This window comes from Cuculus canorus, chromosome 1 (genome assembly GCF_017976375.1).
Source record: "Cuculus canorus isolate bCucCan1 chromosome 1, bCucCan1.pri, whole genome shotgun sequence".
Classification (NCBI taxonomy): Eukaryota; Metazoa; Chordata; class Aves; order Cuculiformes; family Cuculidae; genus Cuculus; species Cuculus canorus.
The window spans coordinates 32,392,348-32,419,129 of NC_071401.1; the positions used below are offsets into that span (position 1 = coordinate 32,392,348).

Sequence of the window (26,782 nt, forward strand, 5' to 3'; positions counted from 1 at the left end):
CTCAGAGGAATTTAGGCCATCAGAAACCCAAACAAACACAATTTGAATCTCATGGTAAATCATGTATATGTATACTCAGGTTACCTGTCTAACATTTTTGTGCTGGCTCGTTCTAGTTTCTCCAAAATCTGAGGCAGTTGCGTATCATCATCACAGGATCCTCCCCATCCAAGGACACGAGCAAGGTCATTTCCAGTACCAAGAGGTAACACTCCTAACTGACACTGAAACACAACACAGGAGCAAATCTACTACTGAAAATTAGAAAGAAAAAGTACAAACTACTACAAATGCTTGTTATTATTTCAAGCCACAAATGCTAATTATACAGCTGATGTCTAAAGCTCGTAAATCAAATTGTGCAATTCCATGTGTTTATGCCAGTGAAAATTTTCATTTAATAGTAAATATCGAGGAGTTTGGCCCACATACACATACATGACAAAGAACCAAGTCAAAGAAAAGTAAGCATGTAAAATTATGTCTAGTCAGCGTACTCAAGGAAAGTAAGCATATACACTTGCCTGTTTGTGCAAGCTGAGCTTATCAATTTCTGACAAGACCCAACCCACGCTTCCATCACCACCACACACAAGAATCCTGAAGTTGTCAAACTTCTGAAATAACCGCAAACTGCAGAGAAAACCCAGCTTGTTAGAGCCAGTCATGTCCATCAGCAAGAGACCAGTTGTATTCATTAGCAATCATTACATGAAAATACAGTGCACAACACCTTTATGGTAGTTCTTTTATTGCCCTGGAGTATGTGGATATAACCAATTACTGAGCAAATCTGTCTGCATCCCATCAACTGCTGTATATTTCACTTACACTGACATTTCTGACAAATAACATGCTGAGTTTTACTTTAAAAAATTCTCTTGATATTGTTTTCAGGATTTCATTCATATTATTACAATAATTTTATTAATATTTTTTTTAAATTTTAAACCATGACATTTCAACTGCTCTGTGCTTCCCATTTGAGCCAGAAGCACAAGGCACCAAGAGGGAGGTTTTCAACAAGAGGTTAAGACACAATGATAAGGATGTGCTCCACAATACAGGTGGGCTTTTCCCAATGCAAGACTAACCAAATGCAAGGACAGTTTGAGGCAATTATTACACATAAGGTGATCACAACATTATAAAACAAGTAACATTAGTATTTCATATTATATCTTTACTGTATCCTGCTTTCGTTTCCTATGGCTCTTCCTCTTGTTCTCTGACTTTAACAACTACAGGATACAACGTTTTGGCAGTACAGAAAAGGAGGACAAGAGAGACAAACAACTAGAAAGGTGAGAGACAGAGAAAAGGGGAATGAGATGTCAAGAAACAGTCAAGAGGTAAAAACAACAGGGATTTAAACTTAAAGAAATAAAAAATTTGGAAAGTAGAAACTCTTAAAATAATAAAGATGCTTATTTTTAAAGCATGTTATTTTCCAGAATATGTATAATCTCAGAACTATTTCAAAAAAGCAACATATTAAGATCACAGTTTTTTTTAAGCATTTCTATTTTTTTTCTAAAGAAAATAATATCACCTCTATATGAAAGGCAGAAACCTATTCAGAACTACAGATGCAGATTTTTAAGCAAAAAATGTTGATACCAGTACAATTTCTCCTACCCTGAGAAAAAGGAGGAAACCTCTTAGAAATATATTCTCTCAAAGAATACAACTCTTCTTTTTAGATCAACTACGAAAAAGCAGACATCAGCATGACCTGATAGAATAACTGTGAAGGACCTCTCTTTGGAAACCATTTGGGAAAAATGTTTAACGGCAACTGATCTGACCTACAATTACTGTACAGAACAAAGGGAGCTCCCTGAACCATGCCACCTGTGGGTACAACTAGATGAAGCAAGAGAACTTGTGAACAGACATATTTTTCAGACTGCCCTCTCTCAAATATTGACTCCAATTAAGATGACCCTCCTTTTTTTGTCTGTCATTATAATTACACATACAAAATGTTAGTTGAAAGGGACTTGGCTTAAATTCAGATTTAAAGCAGGGTTATAATGAAAATAAAATTACAACTTAAAAGAGTTAATATAATGTGTCCATAACACAGTACTAATTACAAAAACCCACAGCTGTATTCCATTATACATATATTTTCTAACTGTTTGAACTGATTTCTTTAGCATTTGTTTAATCAACATTTTTATCATGCAAGCATAATTCTGCATCTTGAAGAGTATAAAAATTAGTGTTTCTAGTTGCTATAATTGATATTAACAGGCCATTTAACCAAATCACTGCATCTGAGTGGAATTACGTTAGGCAATGGAAAAATGTGCATGAATTCAATGTGCAAATATGGTTGGATTGTGGCCACCACTATGCAAATTTCATCCTTATCTCTCCAACAATCAATCCTAGATTTTGTGGAATGCCTGAAGGTTGTATTTGTATTCATGCTCCAAGTTTTTCGAGATGCTCGTTTTCTTGACCATTTGCATATGTTGCCTAAAACTATATTTTGAATGTAGTTTTCCAAAGCAAATTGTTTTAGTGTACTCATCCATCAGCTGCTGCAGACTCCCCCACTGACATTTGTGTTCAGAGTTCAAAAAGATACAGAGTACATTTAGAAAACTGTTTTATTCCATAGCTGCTCACCACAAAGTTACAGGAATATCTGAATTATGCATGTGAAATGGAAGAAAAGCACCCAGGCCGTGGTTCAGGAAAGAGTCTAAACATTTGTAATGGTTTTTAACCATACCAGTTAATAGAAGTCAAAGCCAGCCAAAATGCCACAAAAAAACTTGGGCTGATGGATTCGAGTTTTGAATTTTCAAGTGAGTTCTTCCAAAAAGAAAATATTATCTTACAATCCCTTCCCCCACCAGAATTCATCCCGAAATTCTGTTATCTATTAAATTTTAATTAGGAAGTCATAGCAGATACTGGTGATAGAATAATAGCAACAAGGGGACAACACAACAGTATACTTCAAACTAAATTCCCTTGCAAAAAGGATTGCTCAAGATTTCCAAGATCATTACCCTAAGTGAGGTCCACCATTCATTAAATCGAACACCTGAGCTGGATTTAACGACTGTTTGAATCGACGAAGAAACTTTACTCCCTGATTGTCTCCACTCTTTGAGTTAACAAAAACTAAAAGAGGACTGGCACAGGATGGCGGGCATGTGGCTTTCCAGAAACCTGTGAACATAGTTAGAAAGAATGAAATAAATAAGGCTTTCTAATATGAACAACACAAAAAGAAATCATGGACAAGAGGAAGAAAGGGATGAAGGACAAAAGAAGTACATTTTATCATGCATGGTGTAAATGCTAAACTGAATACTAGCTCTGCAAGGAAAATATTGCTGAAGATTTAGCAGTTCATTTTTCTCTTTCAAGTATTTTCAGTGTCTAGATTTAGTAAAATCCTGAAGACAATAGCTTTATTGGTTTTCCACAGTGAAAAAGTTTATTAACCTATAAGCCTACTTCTCAAATCTCATCTTCCCAGGTTATCACGTTTAAATATATATTTCAGTTACTAGTGTTTGGTTTTAAATCTGATTTTTCTTTAGGCTTAGTAGGTTGAATTGGATCATCCACAACTGTAAGACATTTCTAAGAGTATTCAGAGATTTTAAAAGTTCCTGTACTCAGTTGCTCCCAGGTGAGACTTTGCATGAGACCTTTTTACTCAGACTGAAGTTATACTACCGTTGTAATGGAATCACTAAACAACAGACCTTCAGTTGTGATCCAAAGCTTACTAAAATCAATGCATTACAGCAGGCTTTCTTTAAGGTCTTTAGTAAGTAGTAATAATGGACACTGTTGCCACTAATATGACCGGTCCATGGATGTACTGGTTTCTCGGCAACACTTCAAAAGCAGACATCACAGGTATAGGTTTTGACATTTGTTTCAGGCAATATTAAAATGACTATGTTGTTTTCTATCACTAAAAAAATTACTAAAGCTACAAATAAAAAATTGGCATTGAAGGATGCTAATTTAATTCCACATTATCATAATGTATAATTTAAAATATTAAAATAAGGTTTGATTAATTTCTCTAAATGCCAAGAAAAATAATTTCACACATGGAACAAACTTCCAGTATGAATAATAAATCACAGCATGACACTCTAGTCTAAGACAACACATAGCAAGTAAATAGAGTGCATTCACCTGCTCAGCAGAAGGATTTTAGCCTTGTTTAGTTATATAGATCTCACTAGGCACTGCAAGTCCAGAGCTACCACTGAACACACTACAATACTACGTACCATCAGAGTCTATACTGTTTAGAGCTGTTGGAGGTATGATCGATACCTTACATTGGCCAAGTGGACATTTACGAGGATACAGATCTTTACAGGCAGTGTGAACCTATAAAAGAAAGACAAAATTATTTGCCTACAGTGGAATTTTGGGGGGAAAGCATAACTGATTCAGTATGTACCAAAAGTGGACTAATAAACATTTAGGTGTAGAGGGAAGAGGAGTGTGTCTGGAAAAAAATACATATGAATGTTCAACCACAAAGGCTTGTTATTCATTCCTCAAAACATAAGTTTTGGAGTCCTTGGAGTACTTCATCTTCAGCTACCCCTATAGTAGAATCATCCTTTCACAGGAATGACCTCCCTGCACAAGCAAGGCAGGACCAAACTCCCAGCAGCCCACATCTGTGCTGGGTGCAGCAGATATTGCTTTGCATGTGCACAGCATATCTCTGTATAAGACTGGATGTTCTAGAAGACTTATCTGCACTAAAGGTAGCACATCTACCATGCCAGACCAACCTCCCAAAGGTGGGTCCCATAAACTATGCATTGCAGAGGTCTCTTCTGTAGTTACTGGAAAAACAGGCACACACAGAGGGTGCTGGACTTCACCTGAATTTCAAATCACCTCTGGAGATGCCAATCATTTCCCACTGCCTACACACACACAGCCTCAGACATATATATGCTGAAAGGTTCAACAATGAAAAACCCGCTGACTTTCCACTTCTACAGCCTAGCATATGGAATCCATCTAAGAGAAAATTATATTTTGGAGAAACAGCAATAGCATATTATAGAATTTCAATCTACAGAGTGTCCTGAAGAAGAGAATTTCAAGATTTTCCAGTATTAAAAACATTATTACATTATTATTAATAAATATTCGTAACTATTAATATTACTAATATATTATTAAGAAATATCTATAATAAAAGAACCAAGAAAGCAACATGATTATCAGGCATATGGAACAGGCATTTGAACCTTCAGCTATCAGTTAGAAGCAGGCAGAGAAAACACATTAGATGACATCACCTATTAAATAAAAGCTGCATCTGTGGGTGTATTAAAAATTAACTGAAGTAAGTATGACAGTCATGACAAATTATGAACATTAGAGAGACCTGAGTTTGCACAAGCTGCCTGCTCCTACTTAATCCAAAAGTATGGTTATGAAATGACAAAATAAAAATAACGGCGAGCAATAATGCTGGCAAAATCCTTGATGCTTGGATGTGATTCACTGCACCTACCATAGCTTTACACCAAAGGCACTTCCAATCTTGCAGGCGTAAAACACTGCCACAAGTCTTGTCACAGACGGCGCATTTGGCACTGACAGGCAGGTTACCCTCTAACCACTGATGAGGCATAGCTATCTGTGAAGAAGTAATCACGAAAGTTAAATAGTCATAAATAGAAATAAGAGGCTTTTGTCTCAAATATAGGTGGATTTAAACTACTTCTACCCTCTCATCAAAGAAGCAGGTATGGCTGACCAGGATAACGGACACTGACACTCACAAGGAAGCAGCTATGAATGTGTACTACGGTGATGTTTCACATGCCATGTGGAAAACGTGACACTTGAAGAAGGGAGAGACACCTCATTCAACTATTCGTGGTACTATGGTAGCAACTAACCACAAAACAAGGGGGCACTTAAATCTTGTGACTTCGTCATACAAATAAAAACCCATTCACTTCACCTAATGTTCAATACATGACACAAACCAAATAAAGTAACTAAAATTCAGAAGAATAAGAAGGACAGCAGAACAACTCTGTGGCTTTACATACCCCTTCAGTCACCATGGCTGATAAGCCACACCTCTATCAAGCAGTCCCTAAATGCAGTGCAAAGCTTTATTCTGTGCACACTATCCCATTAATATCATGTAGAGCTCCAAGATGGAATGATACGCATGAGTGTGCAACTCAGTACAAACCTTTTAGGAAGAAGTCTCATCCCAGTGGCATGTACATAGTTGTGTTTGTAAAAATAACCCATCTATCACAATAAACCTCTGAAAAGCTTTTCTTCTTTTCTCCTGCTAATTTTAAAATTTCTGCTTTCATCAGCAAGAACTTCAGTACACCTCACCCCTCTCCCTCATTGAATTCTAGCAAGCCTCCTGGGGAACAGCTATCAGCAAGGAGGACACATATTAGATTGCCAAACAGCATGGCAGCAGCACAAAATACCACCTTTGCTTAAGAGCAGTAGGAAGTTCTGGGAGCAATTCTCCAGCTTTAGAGTCTCTCTGCATGAGGCCTTTAAAATCTTGTAACATAGCTGCAATGTAGCACCCACAGATACTAAACTTGTCTCCTGAGATAGGAATGCAATTTTTTTTCTAAACACCCGTTAATCTTTGAAAAGCATTCAGGAATACAACCACCTACCGTTGACTTCAATGGGTCACACAGCGATATTTGTACTCTTAGTCTTCCTTTTTTTTTCCCCCCCCACAAAGAAGAAATAGCTTTGGAAAATACTGTAAATGTGAATAGTACTTACACCATCTTCATCTTCTATTATGTCTTTTCCAATTGAGGCTAATGTAGTCCATTTGCAGTTATTTGTTGCTCGGACAGCGCATCTTTTATGTGCTTTGAACTTACACACTGGAAGGCACACATAAACACACATAGTATGTTATTTGCTGTATTTTAATGACACATATCTTTAAAAAAATTAAACACAGATATTCCGTAAAGCAGCCAAGTACATGTCACTCTGTTGTACACATGACACAAGCCGACTAAAAGAAAATTCAGTTCATAATCACTCCAGATTTAACTCTCTAAACTAAGTTTAACTCCTTAGTGTAGCCCATGTTGAAGTGTGTCCTCAATTTACTTCGGTCACCATTGTTTCAGGCACAACGCAAAGTACAAATATATCTTTAAACGTGTTTTTGTCTTTTCTAATCCTCCAGTGACACAACTCAGATACCTGGTTTGAATTTGTAAGAGGTGGCTGGGCAGTGTTTCACAGAACTATTTTGCTTCAAGAGCTTGGTTTCTCTGCTTCAAGGATCCATTCTGGGTACTGCACTATCCCTGTTTTTCCAGAAGCTGAGAAAGTGAAGGATTAGGTGATGATACATTTATTCAGGATACCGGTAGTTATAATATCTTGTAAGAGCCTACATTAAGTGAGAAGAGCCCGACTTCACCTTGGATTACTCACTAAATATCTACTGATTGGAATACTCAGCACAAGCATGTACAAGCCTGCACAAGCAGACATTTTGACACTAGTAACTACTAGTGTTTTGTTCAACTCGGTTAATATGACTAGTTAATATGACTAGTTAATGATACCATATTAGACCAAATAGACTGACGCACCCAACTGTGGGCACTTCTGTTACTGGAAGTGCATGACATCATTCTATTTGGAGTGCATTATATAAATTATTTTGGCAAAGACCATTAAAGGTTTATGAGAACTAGCTAGCAGACCAGAAGTAGTAGTTCTCTGTCCAAACAAATATTTGACAGGAAACTATCAAAAGCTTTGGCCTATTGCTTGTCCACCATTTAAAAACATTAAGCCATGGTACAAAAGGTCTTGTGAATCATAAATTTCTCATTTTAATTTCACTGATCCATTGCCAGATCAATTTAAAAAGTGAATTGAGACTATTTAAGTAACATCTGAGTTTGAGAGCAAACCCCACTGTTCTGGGAGACGTGTGAAAACGCGCTCTTAGCTCAAAGAAAGAGAAGGAAACAGAAAAGGAAGTTTTGTTGCTTTTACAGTAACTCTCGGGGTCATTTCAAAAAGCAGCATTTATAGACCCGAAGTGTGCAAATACTCTATATTCCACAATAAACAGAGTAGGCTCCAGTTTCAAAACAGCTCAGTGTCATATCGTGTATTCGTCAACCTATGCTGGTTCCAAGCATCTAAAGTTCGCACAGAAGGACAGAAATAAAGGCTGCGCTTTAGAGCGATGAGTTTTGCCACTTGAATGTTCTGGTAAAGACATGCCACCGAATTCAGCTTCCTACTCATGAATTATATGTATTTGCCTTTGCCACACAGATTAAAACAGACCAGATCAGGGATGAGGAACAACAGCAAATTCCAAATTATGAAGACATAACAAAGTAAGGGAATTTTCAAGTTCCACTGAGCTACAATTCAAATAGACCTCAGGAACCTGTATTCAACCTCTGCTCTCTCAATAAGCCAAGCACAAATCCAAGGCCAGGACCTGAAGAGTTACAGCAAGCCACACCATGGATGGAAAGTGGCGGCTAGTGCTTGCTTTGTGGGTACAGTAACTTACACAGTCTCAGACCAGACTTTCTGTAGGGCACTACCCTGCATCCCTGATATCACCAACAATTATTATCACCAACAATTATTCATGTTACTCTGAGCATTAAACGTTACTCAAATCAATAACCTTCAGAAACAGATGTAACTCCAGAACAACATACACAGCAGTATGAAAGAGATGGGTATAGAAAGGAAAATTTTAAATCAAATCTTAACCTTAGTTACCACAATCCCCTAACTTATTTTCTCTCAGATGACACTGTATCCCATTCATGAATCAGTCTGGTATCTGAAATCTTTTGGAAATATGCAGACATACTGCTAAACATCAATTGTCATAACTTCACCAACGAAAGTTAAAAGATGAGAAAAGGAAAAATTTAGCCAAACTACATCGAGAATATGCATAGAACATTATTTTAAATTTTAATTTCCAGTATGAATGTTTCTAGCTGGAATATGAAGCAGGTCTCTCAGAAAGCCAACCAAAAGAACTGCTTAATTAGCAGTTGTCACAGCGGTACTAACATCTGCTGTCAGACACAGTGATTAAATCCAGAGCTATTATTATCTATAATGAAGAAAACCCAACATTACTGAACATTGTCATAGGATCTTTTGCACTGAAAATATAACACTTTTTATGGAACACTTCTGTCTCAAAGGGCTTTCATTCTAACCACCCATCAATTCATTCAACTACATTGGCAAGACACTCAATTTTTTTTCTGCCAAACTTATCACTCTATCACCTGTTTTATGATGAGTTTTCCCTTCAAAGAACCGGCTCAGGCTGTTCTTTTCCAACTTCAAAGGCCAAAGCCAAAGTTCTGAAACTGATCTGAAGATCCCTGAGCAGGTATCTATAGTTTCAGTTGTCAAGATGGAAGGATTTGTCTTCAGGTGTTCCAAGAAACCTGCTGTTTTGTTTCCAAGAATACTATCACATGATGTATGGACAAGTCACAGTGAACATGGAGTGACTCGTGAAGACAGCAACCTAATCTCACTAAAATCTGAAGCTTATGTCTATGTCACAAAGAATAAAATTCATCAGTTTCTTGATAGTTTTTACTATTTTCATCCAAATAAATAACTCTATAAGTTAAATTAATATTACAGAGTGCTAAAACAATACTCATATTACAAAGACAAGTACTACAAAATTAAGTTACTCATCAAACTTAACCTTGCAATATAGCTTTGCAAGATAGCTTCCGTATGTAAGTGTAAAGTGTTCAGTTATATATATGATCATACGCTTTTTGAGACTAGGACCCTCATTCACTAAATGCAATGGATGCAGCTGGTAAGTATGTAGCTGTGCTGTACTCAGGGTCATAATTTTCAACAGTTATTTGCTTTATTTATCAAAAGCTAATTAAATATTGCTTTTTAGACACAAATATTCATTTCTCCCTGGCCTTTTGTAATTATTATTATTACTACTACTACCTTTATTACTCACAGTACTATTACAATTACGACTTTTTTTTTTTTTAATACTGTATATCTTCAAAGTATTACTGACACACAAGTACTGCTTTGATCAAAAATCTTATTTAAGCTATTTCCCCAGGATTACCAAGGGGCACAGTGTGATAAAAAATCAAAACCTGCAGTTTTTGAGTAATCCTCAATTCTTTAATGAGCATCCCTTCTTGTCCTAACCACACCATTCACTATTCACTCTGCAGCCTGTGCAGAAAATGTAGCAAAAGTCTGGGAGATAACAACTACTCAAGTAGTGCACGTACAATACCCTGTCCAGTAGGTAAGAATAACAGGGGGTTATGGGCAAACCCCTCCGAATCATAATGAAAAAAGACCAAGTGCACAAAGTGCATTTGCAGAGGCAATTTAATCCCGGTGTTTTCTTATTGCTTGACTTTACAGTCCAAAAGTGTTCTTTCAATATTGTTTGTGTGTGCAACTCAACACAGCAGAAAGCATCTCATTTAAACTGCAATGTCCAGCTTATTAGGTATATTTGATATTCAACCATCAACATTCAGTCATGATAATGAAAACACTACATTAAGAAATACATCTTTGAGAATAACGATAAAAGCAGTGTTCCAGTGGCAATGACTTGGGTAAAAGTGTGGTATTAATACAGAGTAATCGAGGCTAGAAAGCTTTGAATGTTTCTGTAGATAATGATCTATAGTTTCTTCAGATTTCTTTGCCTAAATATTCCCTGTATCCTGTGGTTTACCTGACAATTTCTTAGACTCCTGAGCACACCACAAGCTAAACACTGAATGAGAAACATTTGAGGCACATAAAGAACAAAAGCCTTACTTGATTCAGCCAGTCTGGAGTAATTTCCAAAGTAAGGCAAAAAAATTATAATTTCTCTGTCTTAGTAAAGACAATGGATGAATGTTGCAGATATCAGTCTTTTAGAGCTAGCTAGACCAACACAACAGACAACACTTGAAAGGTAAGATTATCTTTTCAGAACACACAAAAGAAGGAACTTCTGGGAGGAATAGCACTGCATCTCAAAGGAGTGTGTGATTACATTTTTCAAATGCCAATTGGTTTTTGAGCACGAAAAAGAATATAGCTCAGTTTGATATGGATTTACATCTTCAGTTTGACACATAGACATGGAGATTCTTTGACTGCTAAAAAGACTCAAATTCACACAATCATTTCGCCAGCAAAGTTATTAACGTTCTGTCTTTTCCTACATTGTCTTCCACAAAACTTACAGGCGGAAGTTTAATTTGGTCAATCTTTGCCAAAGGCTACTGGGAGGGAAGGTACCCTGGAAAGAGAAGACACTCATTGCCAAAATAAATGAGGCTTGAGTTGTTTAGCGCTGCTGGACACAGGCAGGATTAAGAGAGTAAAATATTACAGGACTGATCTTCTAAGGTATGGTAAGCTGCAAAATATCAGCAACGGGATTCAGTTTTGTATTTACCTACAGTTAACAGTCAAAAATTAGACCACAAAGAGTCCAAAAACTCTAAGTTACTTTCAAGATAACTTGGTGTGCCAGCAACCCAAACAAATGAGAGGAAGTAAAGCTTCAATATCTCTTGAGAAGAAGCGTCTCATGCTTCTCAATATAAGACATAATAGAGTAGCGTAGGATCAATGACCACACAAATAATTGAATTTAGAATAGATATAAATGCATTCCCAGCTTAAGCAGTGCTAAAGGCTTCAGATGTCAGGCATGAATATTTAAACAATTTTTTAAAAGATCTAATGAGAGAAAGTAGCACAAAACATGTCTGGGGACTCTTAGGACTCCATACTTCCTACATCATCTCCTCAAACAGTGTATAGTGCTAACACAGGGTAATAAAAAAAAAATTGGTGAAATGCATTAGAAGTGCACATGGCAAAAGCAAGTAAATATGATAATCACACAAGAATTTCAGAGAACAAGTAGTATCAAAGCAAAATACATTTCTTAATTAAGTAATAAAGGATGTTTTTTTACAGATACGCAGAACTGGGGACAAAGCACAAGTACTGCAGTAGAAGAGTCAGCCGTCAAACAGGTTAGAATAGATGCACAATTAAAGTTGTCTTATTTTAAAAATTACTTGGGGAAAAATGTAAAGAAAATAGATATAAATGAGTAACTAAGAAGTAAGAGGACTTATTAATTATTATTAATAGATAAAATAATATCATAATACATCACAGTTTAGCCCTGGCACAGTTTGATTGGCAGCTAAATGTGAGCAGTTGCACTCCCAATTTCACCACCACTTCTCCACCAGAACTCATTATCTACACATAAATCAATCCAGGTCATACACATTTAGGACACTGTGAACCAGTTAAAACATATGCAATCTACCTTCATAAGCCATTATGAAAAACCCATTATTAAAAGCCATTATTAAAAGCCATTATTAAAAACTGCTGAAAGATCAACACGCTTCAGAAATGTTGATAAAGGTAGCATTAGTTTTTAGCAAGTTATGCAAAAAAGTGACAAAGTCCAAATCTGGAAATTATGGGAACTTCCTTAGTATAAAGTTAATGTCAATTTCTTGGAAATTTAAACCATATTTAAAAGCAGAATAAGACACTGAAAAAAACAGAAAACTATGAAACAAAATCATTAACATTAATAAACTTACAAGAATAATTCTTGCTAAGCCATCTTTTAAAATAGCTACAATACTAACTTATGAAAAGATAAATACTTCATGAAGGGAAAGAAGTCTTTCCCTTCCTTTGCCTGAGCACACAGAACTGCATTTGTACACAGAGGCAATACAACTGCATTTTAATTAAGCACATGATAATTCCATCTGCCAGTATCAGACATTGAAAATACTATAATTTCCTTAGAACTGTCCAAAAGACTTCTACGCAGTAGAAAACATACACTAGAGAAGCTGGAAGCAACCACGCTACTTCTAATTGCTATGAAACGGGTTTGTCTCATTCGTTGGCAACTACACCATTAGCTACATTAAAAGCATGGACAATTCAGGACAGTGAGTTAATGTTTCCATTGTAAGATTCCCTTAATATACATTATTATGCTCAGACTTCAAGTATTTTGACAGCATCAATTACAGAAATGCATTTGCAGTTGGGTAAAGTGCATCCAAAAATCAAGTTTTGAATGGTGTAACTAACTCTTCTCTGGACCATCAGCTATTTTGGTAATTGCATATCTCTACATAGCATACATATCATAAGGTTACACAGGTTTTCTGCTGAATTCTAACACAAGCAGACTTGTTACCACTTTTTCACAGAATCTGCAGGTGAAAATTAATAAGTTGCTTCAGGTTTCTTATAAGTATGTTTGCCAAATATAATTTCTCCAGATAAGCTTAATACTGCGGTTTTAGCCACAGATCCTTTATCTTTGTGCTGGATTTCATCTGCTGAACGATCAAAACACAAAAGCACCTACATGTCTACCCCCTCACTGCATGAGAGAATTTTTAAAGCAATAAATCTGTCCTCATCTGTCCTGCCTGTACTACAGGATCAGGCAGCAAGAACAGAGCAAATATGAATTGTAAGTGAAGAGGTCACAGAAATGAGCACAGCATTAAGTATTTTTATAGATTTTGGGCAGCAACTACCACTATACATTTTTTACCTGAGGAACGCTAATTCTGCAAACCGGTAAGACTATTTTCTTTCACATTTCTGATGGGCAAATCACATAAATCCTATCTTTTCTTGCAAACCCTCCACCCACCACATTCCAAACTCATCGCTGCAGCAGAAGAAACTCTTTTATGGAGATGAGTTAGAAAAAGGCACCTGGAGCACAAAGAAGGTTAGCCAGATCATTAGCAGTCCCTCTGCCCAAAAGAAAATCACTCTAGTGAACAGATTTTTCCCTTCAGGCTTTTTTCTTACTCATTATTTTCAGAATCCCTACTTGTCTTAAACTTTCAACCATCTGTCTACAGCTGCATCATTATAAACAGGAGGAAGAAAGCATTTCTTTTACCTTCACAAGACAGGCCGTGAGAAGTGACTCCAGAGAGGCTCTCTCTACACACGTTACAGAAGGTAGGTCGGGCATGGGAGCAGGCGTACCAGTTATGCATCCCTGAGAAATGTTCCACATTAAACTGTGCGGTCTAGTAAAGGAGAAGTTAAGACAAATTTGCAAGTACAGAACACAGCTACAATGACTGAAATTACCTATGGTTCCATATTATTGCAAACAACAACGCCATGTTCACCAAAAGTATTTTACAAACGGCATTCAGCCTGCTATCCCTCCAAACTTCTAAACAAAAGTATGATAATAACTTGTCATTTCACTGATAAAGGTCATGATATGAAGCTCCACTGACATTAGACACACTTTCCACACTAAGGAGGATGAATATTCCAGTTCTGTGTCCTGTAGCTTGATCTGTTGAGCTATAACAGGTTGCACCAAGAGGGATGTCAACTTACCTCATAGTGTTCTCTGGACTGAACAGACTTCAGAGAGCTTATCCAGTCCTCCATTTCTTTTCTGTTCTCAGCACACAATATTAGTCTCCTAAATGGAGTGATTATCTGAAAAAGATAACACATGCTAATTAATCCAGATTGTAAAAATCATGATAGACTATAATATTTAAGGTACTCTTTCCTGTGAGATGATGCAAAAGGAAGACATGCCCTAGATCACAAGATGTTAAATATTTACAAATATTTTCCTTAGTACACTACAGGCAACAAAGGAGTTTGCTTTTCCTTTTTCACTTCCTAAGGTTTGAATCAGGATTCAGTATAAGTCCTTTACAATCTATATTGATCACTCTCCTCAGCTATTTGTCTACGCACTGAGATTCCAATGCTCAAATAGCAGGCACTGAAACTGCTAAAACAAATCTTCTGGAAATTACTAATTGACTGAGGTTGCAATCCTATTTCATAACTGCATTAAAACAACTGCAAGGTCTGTTTCAATTGCTAGAGATAAAAACACACAAAATCAAAAGCCCAGAAGTCTTCAACAACAACAAAAGCTTCCATCATATTTCTCTATCTTGTATACTGATATTAAATTTACACAAATCTAAATGTGTATAAATTTAAAACAGAACTTTCTATATAAGGCTCAGTATTAAAACACATACAAATCTTTTTATAAAGACACAGAACAAAAGCAAACAGCTGAAATCACATCATACTAGAAGAGCTGAATGAATCCCCAGAACAAATTGATGTTGAAAGTTTCCAGGGGTCTGGAGTTTGATTCTAGATATTTGAAAATGCTGTATCTAGTAAGCTTAGAGTATAAGCTGTTGCCCCTTCTCCAGCAGAAAAATAATAAGAATAACAGGAAGGCACAGGAAACTATCAGCTTACTCCCACTGAAATTATTTTGAGCATTGCACTAAAATAGATGAAGCAGTTACTTACATAGCAAAGAATTTAAAACAAAATAAGTATACGAAATTAAAGGAATGTTATTTGTTTTGGTGCAGGAAGTCTGAAAAAATAAAAATAAATCCTCTATCTGTCTACTAGATAAATCCATCACATAGCAAGTCCAACCCACACTTGAAAATTACTTAAGTAAAACAAAGAAAGGACCACCAAAAAATGAGAGCTCTACTATGTTTTTAAATGCTACAGTCTAGAAACTGTAATAATTGCATAATATTAGTAAACACTTATCTATAGCTGCATTTACTTACCCGATCTCTGCTGTAAATAGTCTCTAGTGTTGATTTGTCCTATCCACCTCTTCACTAAACTGAGCTGCACTTTAACAGATCTCAGAGGCAGCGTAACTGAAGTGCAGAAAGCTGCAAGTCATATGGAGGAGAGGCAAAAAACCCTGTGGGCTTGAGCTATTTTTCCCTTTTTTTTTAATGTATTCACTTCACACGGAATGGAATACTTTCTCTGTTTTCTATTTCCTTCAATCTTGCTTAAGCTTTTTAATAAAGTTTATTAGTAGCTCTCCACAGCTCTTCCTAAAGAACAGTTAATGCAAAGAGCAATGCTTCTCTCATTAGTTTGGAGCCAAACAGACGCTTTTACTTCAAAACGCTTTTCTGGGCCAGGTCACCAAATGAAGCCCAGAAAAGCTATTAAATCATAATATAACCATGACTCTGACGACAATGAGCATTCTGCTGGAATTTCCAGGTTTCAGTGGACTCAGAAATCTTATTTGTGTAAATACACCTACCAGATTATTTCCCATTTATACAGCATGACATAATAATACAGATTAAGTAAGGACAAGTCCACTCAAGACTCTGCACTTGGCATCCATCCTTCTCCCATGCTCATCTCTGATGCTAACCATTAACCAGATGATATCAAATACCATTCAGTAGCAACAGCTGTATTTATTGCTGAAGACTCCTGACAATCTTGATCTTTTCAAGAAATGTTTATTTCTATTATGCCTGTTCACATACGTTTCACAGAAATCCTCCGTGCATCCCCCTCACTTTCAGTTGTTCACACATAGTCATTTAGTACCAATGGAAATGCCCTTTGGTATCCAAAGCATTGGCATGGGGCAGGTAAATATGACAGAGGACCATAGAACAGCAGCTATAAATAAGTCAGGTGGGACACCAAAGGCCATCTCAGAAGGTACTACACACCCACGTACTCACAACCAAATCACATCACTAAACACTGCTAACTAATGCATGCATAATACCAGAAATGCCTATATCCCAACCTCTTATTAAATTCAGAGCACAATAAACTTAATGTCATTCAGAGCCTTTCAACTGTCTAAAAGTCAAATCATATACTGACGATCACACAAACGCAGGATCAATTACTACTGGTGGTATAAAAATAAAGTGCAAAGTTGTAAGGCATACATATTTATAAATACAGCATCTACAACATGATGATAAAACTACATATTCTCTTTGATTTACATATTTTTAACAAAACTTCAAGAAGCTCTATGATACCATGAAAAAAGACAAAATACATTATATGTACAAAATATCAACAACGTTTGCAATTTTTTTTAAAAGAAAGAGACTAAGCATTCTGGGTTCTTATCTATTTCAGCCTACAAAACCATGCAGAAGATATACTCTTTTGTTATTTATTAGATATTTCATAACATAAAAAAATCAAGGAACCAAGGAAATTGACAACAAACAACAAGCTTTTTTTCCCAGATGTAATGCATTATTCAGCCTTGAGAAGTATTCCCAAAGGATGTTGAGAAGACTGGAAGTATAAATGACGAAACTGGTATTTGACAAATTCATCACCAATAGATACATTATATACCATGAAAAACAATATCCAAAACCTTCAACTTAGCAAGTCCTCAAAATCCAGTGTGTGAACTTTGGGAAGGTACTCAAGAGGAAGAATTACTGTACATGCTCTGCTGCTTATACTCCATTCTCGTGTACCTGCTACTGCTGTTATACCGCTTTAATTCACTATGATTTTATGAGCTTTATGCTAACTCAGTATAGCTGGTTTTGCTTGTCCTAAACCATTCCATTTTCCTTAAAACTATTTTCCAGCCATGTAAATTTTGATTTTACTAGCAATCTTATGTCATTGCAAGTAGTCATATTCAAAGTCCTGCACCTTCTCTTCTACAGATCAAAGTCAGTATCTTTTCTTCTATTATGTACCACCTTTTTTGATTGATGCTTGCTGCCCCAAATATTATTATTTACATGCAAAACTCTCAACAGACAAGGAGAAATTGCATAATACAATAACAAAGGAAGTGTTACAAGAACCAGTGGAAGACCATCGAGGTAACATAGGAATAAGGAAACTCTTAAACTTTGGAAGAACTCAGGTGCTAATGGCACAGACGCTGACCAAGCAGGAGAGAAATCAAGAAGAATGAAGACAGACAAAACGCCTTAAAAATAAATAAATCAAACAGATTTAATTTAGAAGATTAAGCTACTTTGAAAATTTTCACTGTTGTCAAGTTGCCAAGAAGAAGTCATTGCTGATTTTGGAAGAGAGAATTATCAAAGCCAGATACTGCAGTATCTTGGAAAGCAATGGAATTGAGGTAGTGGGAGTAAAAAACACTTTCAATGCAGTAAGCATAGGGACAGAGTGAGCATAATCTGTCTTAAAAGTTGAAGACAAACAACACAAGTCCTAAAACATCATAGGGAATAAAGAATGACTGGATGGGGAAAAAAAATGGCCCATGACTGCAATGTTTCTGTTCTGTTTGGAAAAACAGGGAGATTTTTGAGTGGGGAATGAGTGGAGAGATTTTTGAGTGGAGAGGACATGAGGAAATTGTTCAGTCTGACACTACACAGGTCTTGCAATAAACTAGGATTTTCACACATTGACACTAGGATGATTTGGCTTCTAAAAGCAGTCACATACACATCTGGAAATTACTTTGATGAAAATTGCAGTACATTTTGGGCCACTACTCCAACTTTTATATCAGGAAGCTGAACATCTTTAACGGACATAAAATTGCCATTAAATTCAAAGGGGCTAGCTTTACTGACAACTTTCTATATGCCTTCAAACCAGTGAATTTAGACTTAAGATCTGCAAAAGAAAATCACAGAAAGTTCAATTATTGCCTAAATTTTAACATATTTTATCATATTAACAATATATAAGAAAATACAGTTCCCAAAGCCTGGTGGCTACATTTCTGGTTTCCTTTACTGATTCAAAGAAAAATGCAAGCACTATATTTGCTAATCAAGAAAATAACGGTTTGCATCTCAGCAGCAACACAGCAGCTATTCTAAAGCACCCTGCTTCCTGCAACATGATATTTGCACTAAGGCACCTTCTGCTGCTCTAAACTATTATCAGGCATTACACTAATAGCACTTTGTATGGCCAAACTTGAATTCACTTAGTAACGTAGAAACGTCGCTTAGAATCCGAAATGGGTGGGGAAATGCTTTTCCTGTTCTTTGAACAGATTTTTTTCAAAATATCTTTCTGGAACTAATGAAGAGAGGGTAATATAAAGAGATAAAGCACCCCCAACTTTCTGCTTAGGTACCCTATGCCTGGGGCATGAACGTAACAGATTTAATGCTCTGCAACTTCTCTGTGCTTCTAGACGCCGGCGAGTGACTTCTGGAAAATACCAGGATAACATGTTATGCCTCTCTTTCTTTCTGTTTGCCGCTCCATTTCCTTGTCCACATGCAGACACATCCATATGAATGCGATGGATGAACACACCTGCATCTGTGACAGAAGTGGGAGCAGACCGCTGGATCATCGAGGCACCCATACCAGAACTTGTCTGCAAAAATCATAGTGCTAACAGTTGGGCAGTTTTCTACAGTGCTTCAATTTCTTGGATTCAGGATACTAAATAAATGTTAGCAGTCCTGTCACTGTCAAAGGTGTAGTTGGCGATATAAGGCGATTCATCACTATTATTTTACAGGATGAGCCAAGCCAGGCAAAAGTATAAATTGCAAAGGCAGCAGAGGATTTAAAAGCAAGGCGAGTAATAAATGGCTATTATATTTGCCTGAATACAATACAGAATTTATAATCAGAACAATTAGCTCTGTCTACTCCACTAAAACGTTGGTTCCCTCTTTTTGCTGGCCTTCTCCTATTTCACTGTTGCCAAGCTCAAAAGCAATGCAGTAATGTGTGGGTTTACCGCCCCCCCCCCCAATAAAAACATCTTATGAGAGGGAAGAAAAGGGTTAGTTTCACACAGCATCTCCTGCACCAGTTCACCAGGACAAGTGGGCTTAACTGAAAGGCAGGCCAAAAGCAGATACACCACGGGAACATGTACAAGGTCTACTCTGACTTCACTCTGCAGTAGAAGCCAGCTGAGATAATTTTGGTTGCCACATCTTATACCACATCCAGCAAAAATGAAGGAGCACCTCCAGAATACATCCAGGCACATGGACAAGAAAGTAAAGAGGAGAAGTCAGCATGGGTTCACCAAAGGGAAGTAATACTTGATCAATCTGACAACCTAACATGAAATGACTGGCTTCATGGATGAAGGGGCAGAGGTGGATATTGTCCACATTGACTTCACTAAGGCTTTCAGTGCTATTCCTTAAGATCCTCACAGAGAAGCTGATGAAGTATGGGCTGGATGAGCAGACAGTAAGGTGGGCTGAAAACCAGTAGAATGGCTGATCCTAGAGGGTGATGATCAGTGACACAAAGTCTAGCTGAAGGCCAGCAACTAGCAATCTACCGTAAAAGGTCAATATTGGGGTCAATCCTGTTTAACATCTTCATTAATGACCTGGATGATGGGGCAGAGTACACCCTCAGCAAGTCTGCTGATGACATGAAACCAGGAAGAGCAGCTGATACATCAGAGGGCTGTGCTGTCATTCAAAGAGACCTCAGCAAGCTGGAGAAATGGGCTAACAGAAACCTCATGAAGATGGACAACAGAAGCGCCGAGTGCTGTGCCCGAGGAGGAACAACCCCAGGTATCAGTACATGCTGGGGTCCACCCAACTGGAAAGCTGCATGGCAGAAAAGGACCTGGGATCCTGGTGAGCAACAAACTGAACATGAGCCAGCAATGTGCCCTTGCAACAAAGAGAGCCAGTTGTATCCTGGGCTCCACTAGAAGTGCTGCCAGCAGGACTAAGGACTGGTGAGGCCACTGGGCTCCTCAGTACAAGAGAAATATGGACATAATGGACGGAGTCCAATGAAGGGCCACAAGGATGATTAAGGGACCAGAGCATATAATACATGAGGAAAAGGCTGACAGGGCTGTGACCTTTTAACCTGGAGAAAGAAAGACTCAGCGAGGATCTCATCAGTACATATAAATACCTGCAGGGAAAGTGCAAAGAGGATGAAACCAGACTCTTTTCAGTGATGCCCTGTGACAGGATCAGAGACAATGGGCACAAAGTTAAACAGAGAAGACTCTGAAGACTCTGTGTGAATGTCAGGAAGCACTTTTTTACTGTGAGGTGACTGAGCACTGGCACACATCGTTCAGGGAGGTTGTGGAGTCTCCATCATTGGAGATACTGACACCTCTCTGGACATGGTCCTGGGCGGCCTACGCTAGGTGGGCCTGCTTCAGCCAGTAGTGTTGGAACAGATGACCTCTACAAATCTCTTCCAATCCCTCCAAACACTCCGTGATTCCGTGAAAACAGAATCCAGGTAAATCATGTAATCCAGTTACCACATGTCAAGCCTTGAACTGTAAAGCAGATGCAAAAGTTATCCAGCAAATGTCACTTTGACATAAATCAACAGTTCTTCAAATTTGACCTTATGTAACCAATGCCACCCAACTGCTAACAGAAACTTATTATTCCTTCAGAAGTGCAACCTTATAACTAGACAGTTACAAGAAGCAGGTAGGAAAGTTTAATGAATTTGACTGAAGAATTATAAATTTATCTTAAATCAGTATTTAAATATAGAAAAAAGAATAAACCATTCTTGTAAACTGGAAATTGCTATATATAGTTCAAAGCCTGCATATTTCTTTAAAGTCCTTACAAAAAGTTTTGTTAAGATTGTTACTTTGCACCTCTGTGCCCTTAGCTCCAGCTTCACCAGCTCATTACCCGTCTATTAGATGGGATAGCTTCTGTGCTTAAAGGAAAACAGTTATATATATAATGGCATTAGGTGCAAATTTTTACAAAATAAAAATTTTGTAAGTGATTAATAACAGATTATTACAGCAAGTCTGTAATAACAGATGCCTGTTTAAACATGATCCAGCTGCTTGAGGCCAGGAATTCAAGTTCACTAGAAACAGGAAATTTATTCAAAGTTTACACCAATAGCTTTGTTTATAAAATCATTTGTTACAGGAAGTACACTGAGGGATACTTTTTAAGGTTTCTTCAGGTATTTTAACCACTTTTAAAACAAGAAGACAAAGAAACATCAGACTATAGGTAAGTGTAAAACTGCAGAAGAATAAAATCTTGCAATCCTCGGTGACTGTTCTCTAAACACTCCAACTGCTTCTATACCATGAGTTTAGACAAGGAAATATAAGATATTTCTAATGCGTTTACTTCTATGTAAACCTTCTTATTGCATTTCATAAATTAAAGAAACTCTCAGAAAACTTAAGGAAGAACAAAAGACATTTTCCGTGAGCTATTTTTGAAAAAAATCTCCTTAAGCTCAAAATCTGTGGAAAACAAGTTCCAGGCAAATGCAACTAGAACTAAAATGTACCATATATCCCAGAATGGTCACATTTTGAAGCACCTCCTTGTTTTCCTCTTCTGAAAAGTGTTCAGCTTTCTTGTAATAGCTCAGTCCCAAGCGGTTTATCTATGGATTTTAGACTCACAGTTGAGATGTTTTATTGCTTTTTCATAATGAAACTTAAAGCTTCAATGTCTCCAGACACTCCAGGGAAAGGGAGACAGTGCATCAAGTCAGAGATAAGGAGCTTAAAACTTGAAAGTCACGCCCAAAGCTACCCAGAGAGCTCTCAGCTTCATTATGTTTGTCACTGTCAGATGGTGGGGGGAAATGGAGCAAATGCTTAATGGAGGAAAAAACCTAAGTCCATCACAAGTGCATACTAATTGCTTTTGTGTCTCCATCTTTTTTTTCCTGAAGCATATTAATTTGCTGTTTCAGTTTTCGGTTATTCGTCTAAGCTGCCTGAATATAGAAAGAAAAGAAAAAAAAGAAAACCCCAAACCAACAAACAAAAAAACCCACCAAAACCCTGAGTGGAAAATTGAACAAAATGGAATACAAAGCACTTCCCCTCTCTTTTTTGTGGTTTGACCATTGGGCTTGGGCTGGGAGCATCAAAAAGCCTTTGTCATTTAGAGGCTAATTGGCATCTGTATGAAACAGCAGACAGTTCACAACTAGGGGAAAAACTAAATCCATCTCAAGAGTCAGCTACGAGTGCAAAGCTGAGTCATGCTGGTAAGGCCAGCTCAGGAACTTGAGCTGTTTCCAGCCACATTCTACCTCCTAGAGAGAACAAGAGAACCCGAAATCTTCAAGCACATCACTCCAGAAGTCAGCCCAGTGCTAGACTGCAAACAGGACACAGGGAATGCCGTTTCCCCTTGAAATGGTGTCATGCAGTGACCTTTCTGATAAAAGCAAGGGCAAATTTAAAATGCAGTATTTCTGGGAGAGGGACTTGGCTGAGAGAGAGGAAGGCACTTAAAGACATCAACTCCCACCATCATCAATACATACTCTTGCTAGCAATGTTAATGCTCAACCAGAATCCAAAGGAAATTTCAAAGTGTACCCAAACCCACGAAATTATTACATATCTACAGGATAAATCTGATGTAACATATCACAGAATCATAGAATTAAAGAAACATAGAACAGTTGGGGTTGGAAAGGACCTTTAAAGATCATCTAGTTCCAAACCCCCTGCCATGGGCAGGGACACCTCCCATCACACCAGGCTGCCCAAGGCCCCATCCAATATGGCCTTGAACACCTCCAGGGATGGAGCATCCACAACTTTCCTGGGCAACCTGTGCCAGTGCCTCACCACTCTCATCATAAAGAAATTCTTCCTTATGTCTAGTCTAAATCTGCCCCTCTCCAGTTTATACCCATTGCCTCTTGTCCTACCACTACCATCCTTTGTGAACAGTCCCTCCCCAGCTTTCTTGTAGCCCCTTTCAGGTACTAAAAGGCATGCTACTCTCCTCGGAGTCTCCTCTTCTCCTGAAAGGAATCCTAAGGATAGCACTACACACAATACACACTACACCACTGATATTTCTTGTGTTTTCCTTCACACAAATAATTTCATAACACTAATGTAAGCTCATAAAACATACTTCAATCACAGATTAATTTCTGCTGCTGTTGTTTAAATTATTATGCAATTGAGTTTAGGTACACTAATAGCTGAGGTTCAAGCAGACCAGAAAGTGTTCACACAAGGCTGCCTTCACTTAAATACATTTAATGTATAATTGAAATTTCTTGTTTATGTAAGTTTATCAAGAAACAGAAACATGTTTCCAAATATAGATCTGTTCCTTCAGCGTCCCTGTGGTTTATTAAAGGGAGAAGTCAAGCTGGAGTGTCCCCTCTTCAAGGGAACATCTGCAAAGATTGCATGTAGAAATTCACATGATATACATTTTAGATCAAGACATAAAACTGCATATAAATGTAGTCCAGAGTATTCCTATAGAGGAAAACGGAAAGCTTAACCGTCTAGGCTAAGAACAAGGCAGTGAAAAAAGTTTGCTTAGTCATAGCTGAAATCAGGGGAACAAGCCAAAGCCTTGAAGGTAGTTGCTGACCCTGTGATCCCAGGAATCTCCCAGTACTGGAGTAGCAAGATGATTTCATTGAACCATAGAAACAAGCAAGATGGTGAAAGAGAAGCAGCAGAAAGCCCCAAAAAGGTCAGTGCAACCTTTAGGCGAGGTGCCCTTAGAAAACAGGCTGAGGTAGAATAGTGTCTGAAAGAGGCTTGAGGCTATGAGCTTGAGGCTATTGGGAGAAACCATCTCCCAATGTCCACTGAGACAGAACTGCAGTAAACTGGATTTAGTAAACACATGGGACATCAAAGAAATACCTCCACTGGCACCCGTAAGCTTTTGTGCACTTAAATAAAGCTCAAGATCCTGAACTTTAGGCAAATCAAGAGTCGGTTTTAAAACTGAACTGATGTTAAATTATTTAAATAGGAAAAAAACCAATATTAGGATAATTATTCCCAGCTTTGGGACTATCTCTTTTTGTCTCTGATATTTGAAAAGACAGAAGACTGGAGTGCCCAAACCCTAAGATGAAAGGTTTTAAACTCCTTTGGGAAAAGGCTCTTTTCATTTCCTCTTGATATGGCTTGGGGAAGGTTAAGCAGTTCTCACATTCCCTGCAGTTCTCACAGTCCCTAAAGAAAAGTCTCAGTAACAACTGGGAAAAAAAATCTGGGTGGCAAGAGAGGAAGCAAAATATGCCGAAGTCTAAGAAATTAACACTATCTGTCCAACGTATTGGAGAAGTCTGATAACACATTCTGTTTTCCAAGCCCATGATGAATATTAAAAGTTAGTTTTCTAAAATCAATTAGAAGCAGCTAGTCTCAACCATCAGCAGAGACCTGAGTGATGTCAGAAGCAGCAAGGCTAAAATAAACTGCTATAAAGCAATACGTCCTCAGGCTCAGTTGTAGTATTCAACTTGAAATTCTGATGAATCACAAGGACTGAGTTTCCTAATCAAATGGGCGAACTCCCATTAAAAACAGCAGCTGTACAGGAGGATTCAAAGATGAAAATAATTGTTTCATATTTTAAGCTGGTGCCGTGTAAATTATATGCCAATAAACTTTACATCCTCAGCCAAGACGCTAGATATGCTACATTCAGAAATATGGATAGGAAATAGAGTTATCAAAGTTCTGGAAGAAAACAATATAAACCAGAAGTAAACAGCACACATTTTAACCACAGCTGAAGCATAGTTGCTCCAATGCAGTATTTGTCCTTACTAATCTATAAAAAATACTTAAACATCTCAAATTAATAGGTAGAAGGAAAATCAGCAAACACAAATGTTTAGTTTTTCAAAATCCATCCATATTCACAGGATATCGAGGAAGTCACAGACAACTGGATAAAGATTTATTTTTGTTTAAAAACACATTAAGCAGAACTCTCTGCTTGCAGGTCAAAGTGTACTGATAAATCTGAACAAAAAGGTGGAAAATGGAAAAAAATCCTTTAACTTTTTGTAACATATTACCTTCACAGAGTAAGTTAGGTGAAATGCTATGCACGGTTGTTGGGTTTTTTAAAATTTTTATAATATGAAAAAATACTTTAAAACATAATTTAATTTGCACTAAATTACGCACTTCTGTTCAAAAAAGTTAAAACACCAGGTTGACCCATAATTATTTTCAGTTCAGTCACTGAACTGAGAAGACCAATTATTTTTGTCTCCCTATCATATGGTGAGGTGAAAATTTAACGAACATTTAAAAAGTAAAAAGTGATAATAGGAATTTTTAATCTGGGAAAAGATTGATATATAATAAACAGCTTACTATCCTTCTACAAAAATTTTGTGGCATAACTCTTAAATTGAAAAAGAAATGTAAAGTAGTGATATGGGAACATTTACAGATAGCAGAAAATTTTGATTACTTAGTTGCCTCCCTTGACCACCAAAGCACTTCAGAGCGAGCCAAGCAAAGTGTTAAAAACACGGTGCAGTGACTTGAAAAAGTTCAGTGTTAGTAAAAACAAAGAAACACACACCAGAGGGAAAACACACAAGCATAGAAGTATTTATGAATTACAGACAGCTCCAAACTAACAGGAAAAGGATATTAATATCACTATAGAGGATTAGAAAATGCATGTGTTGCTGTTGCATAAAACAGACAAAATGTGGGATCCATAAAGAACATAAATGAGAATTCATTTAGAAAATAGTCCCAAATACGTGTGACTTGGGCTCCCTGAGTGATGAACTTCAATTACAAGACAGTGCTGCAGAATAACAGTCAGAAGAACAGCAAGAATAGCTAAGAGTGTTGAAAATGTTTACAAACATCATTTACCTTGGAAAACCATAAAATCACAAGGAGGTAATAAAAAAACATAAAACAACAAACAGGTGTTTTATAGGTTTCTGCTGCCTTTGCCTCATAACTCTAGCTGAGAATACTTAAAGCCCAGCACATTAAGAGTTCTCCAAGGAAGTATTTTTCCACAGAATAAATAATTGGATTCTACGGTCTATACCGCCTAAAGAATCACTAAAACCAAGAAATCAGCAA

General features: G+C 37.3%; 1 protein-coding gene across 5 annotated transcripts in view; it reads right to left on the reverse strand.

Annotated features, from left to right (window-relative positions):
• The window catches only part of DGKH (diacylglycerol kinase eta), a 158,523-nt gene that overhangs the window by 39,270 nt on the left and 92,471 nt on the right, over positions 1 to 26,782 (reverse strand). For 3 of the 5 annotated variants that reach the window (XM_054071544.1, XM_054071534.1, XM_054071562.1), the window contains 8 exons: positions 14,497 to 14,601; positions 14,039 to 14,171; positions 6,805 to 6,911; positions 5,537 to 5,662; positions 4,281 to 4,383; positions 3,030 to 3,192; positions 525 to 633; positions 85 to 224 (listed from right to left, as the gene is read on the reverse strand). In XM_054071544.1, coding sequence (XP_053927519.1) covers positions 85 to 224; positions 525 to 633; positions 3,030 to 3,192; positions 4,281 to 4,383; positions 5,537 to 5,662; positions 6,805 to 6,911; positions 14,039 to 14,171; positions 14,497 to 14,601 — 986 coding nt within the window. Of the gene's footprint in view, positions 1 to 84; positions 225 to 524; positions 634 to 3,029; positions 3,193 to 4,280; positions 4,384 to 5,536; positions 5,663 to 6,804; positions 6,912 to 14,038; positions 14,172 to 14,496; positions 14,602 to 26,782 lie in introns of those variants that run through there. The other 2 variants (XM_054071553.1, XM_009557774.2) reach the window with 2 other exon arrangements.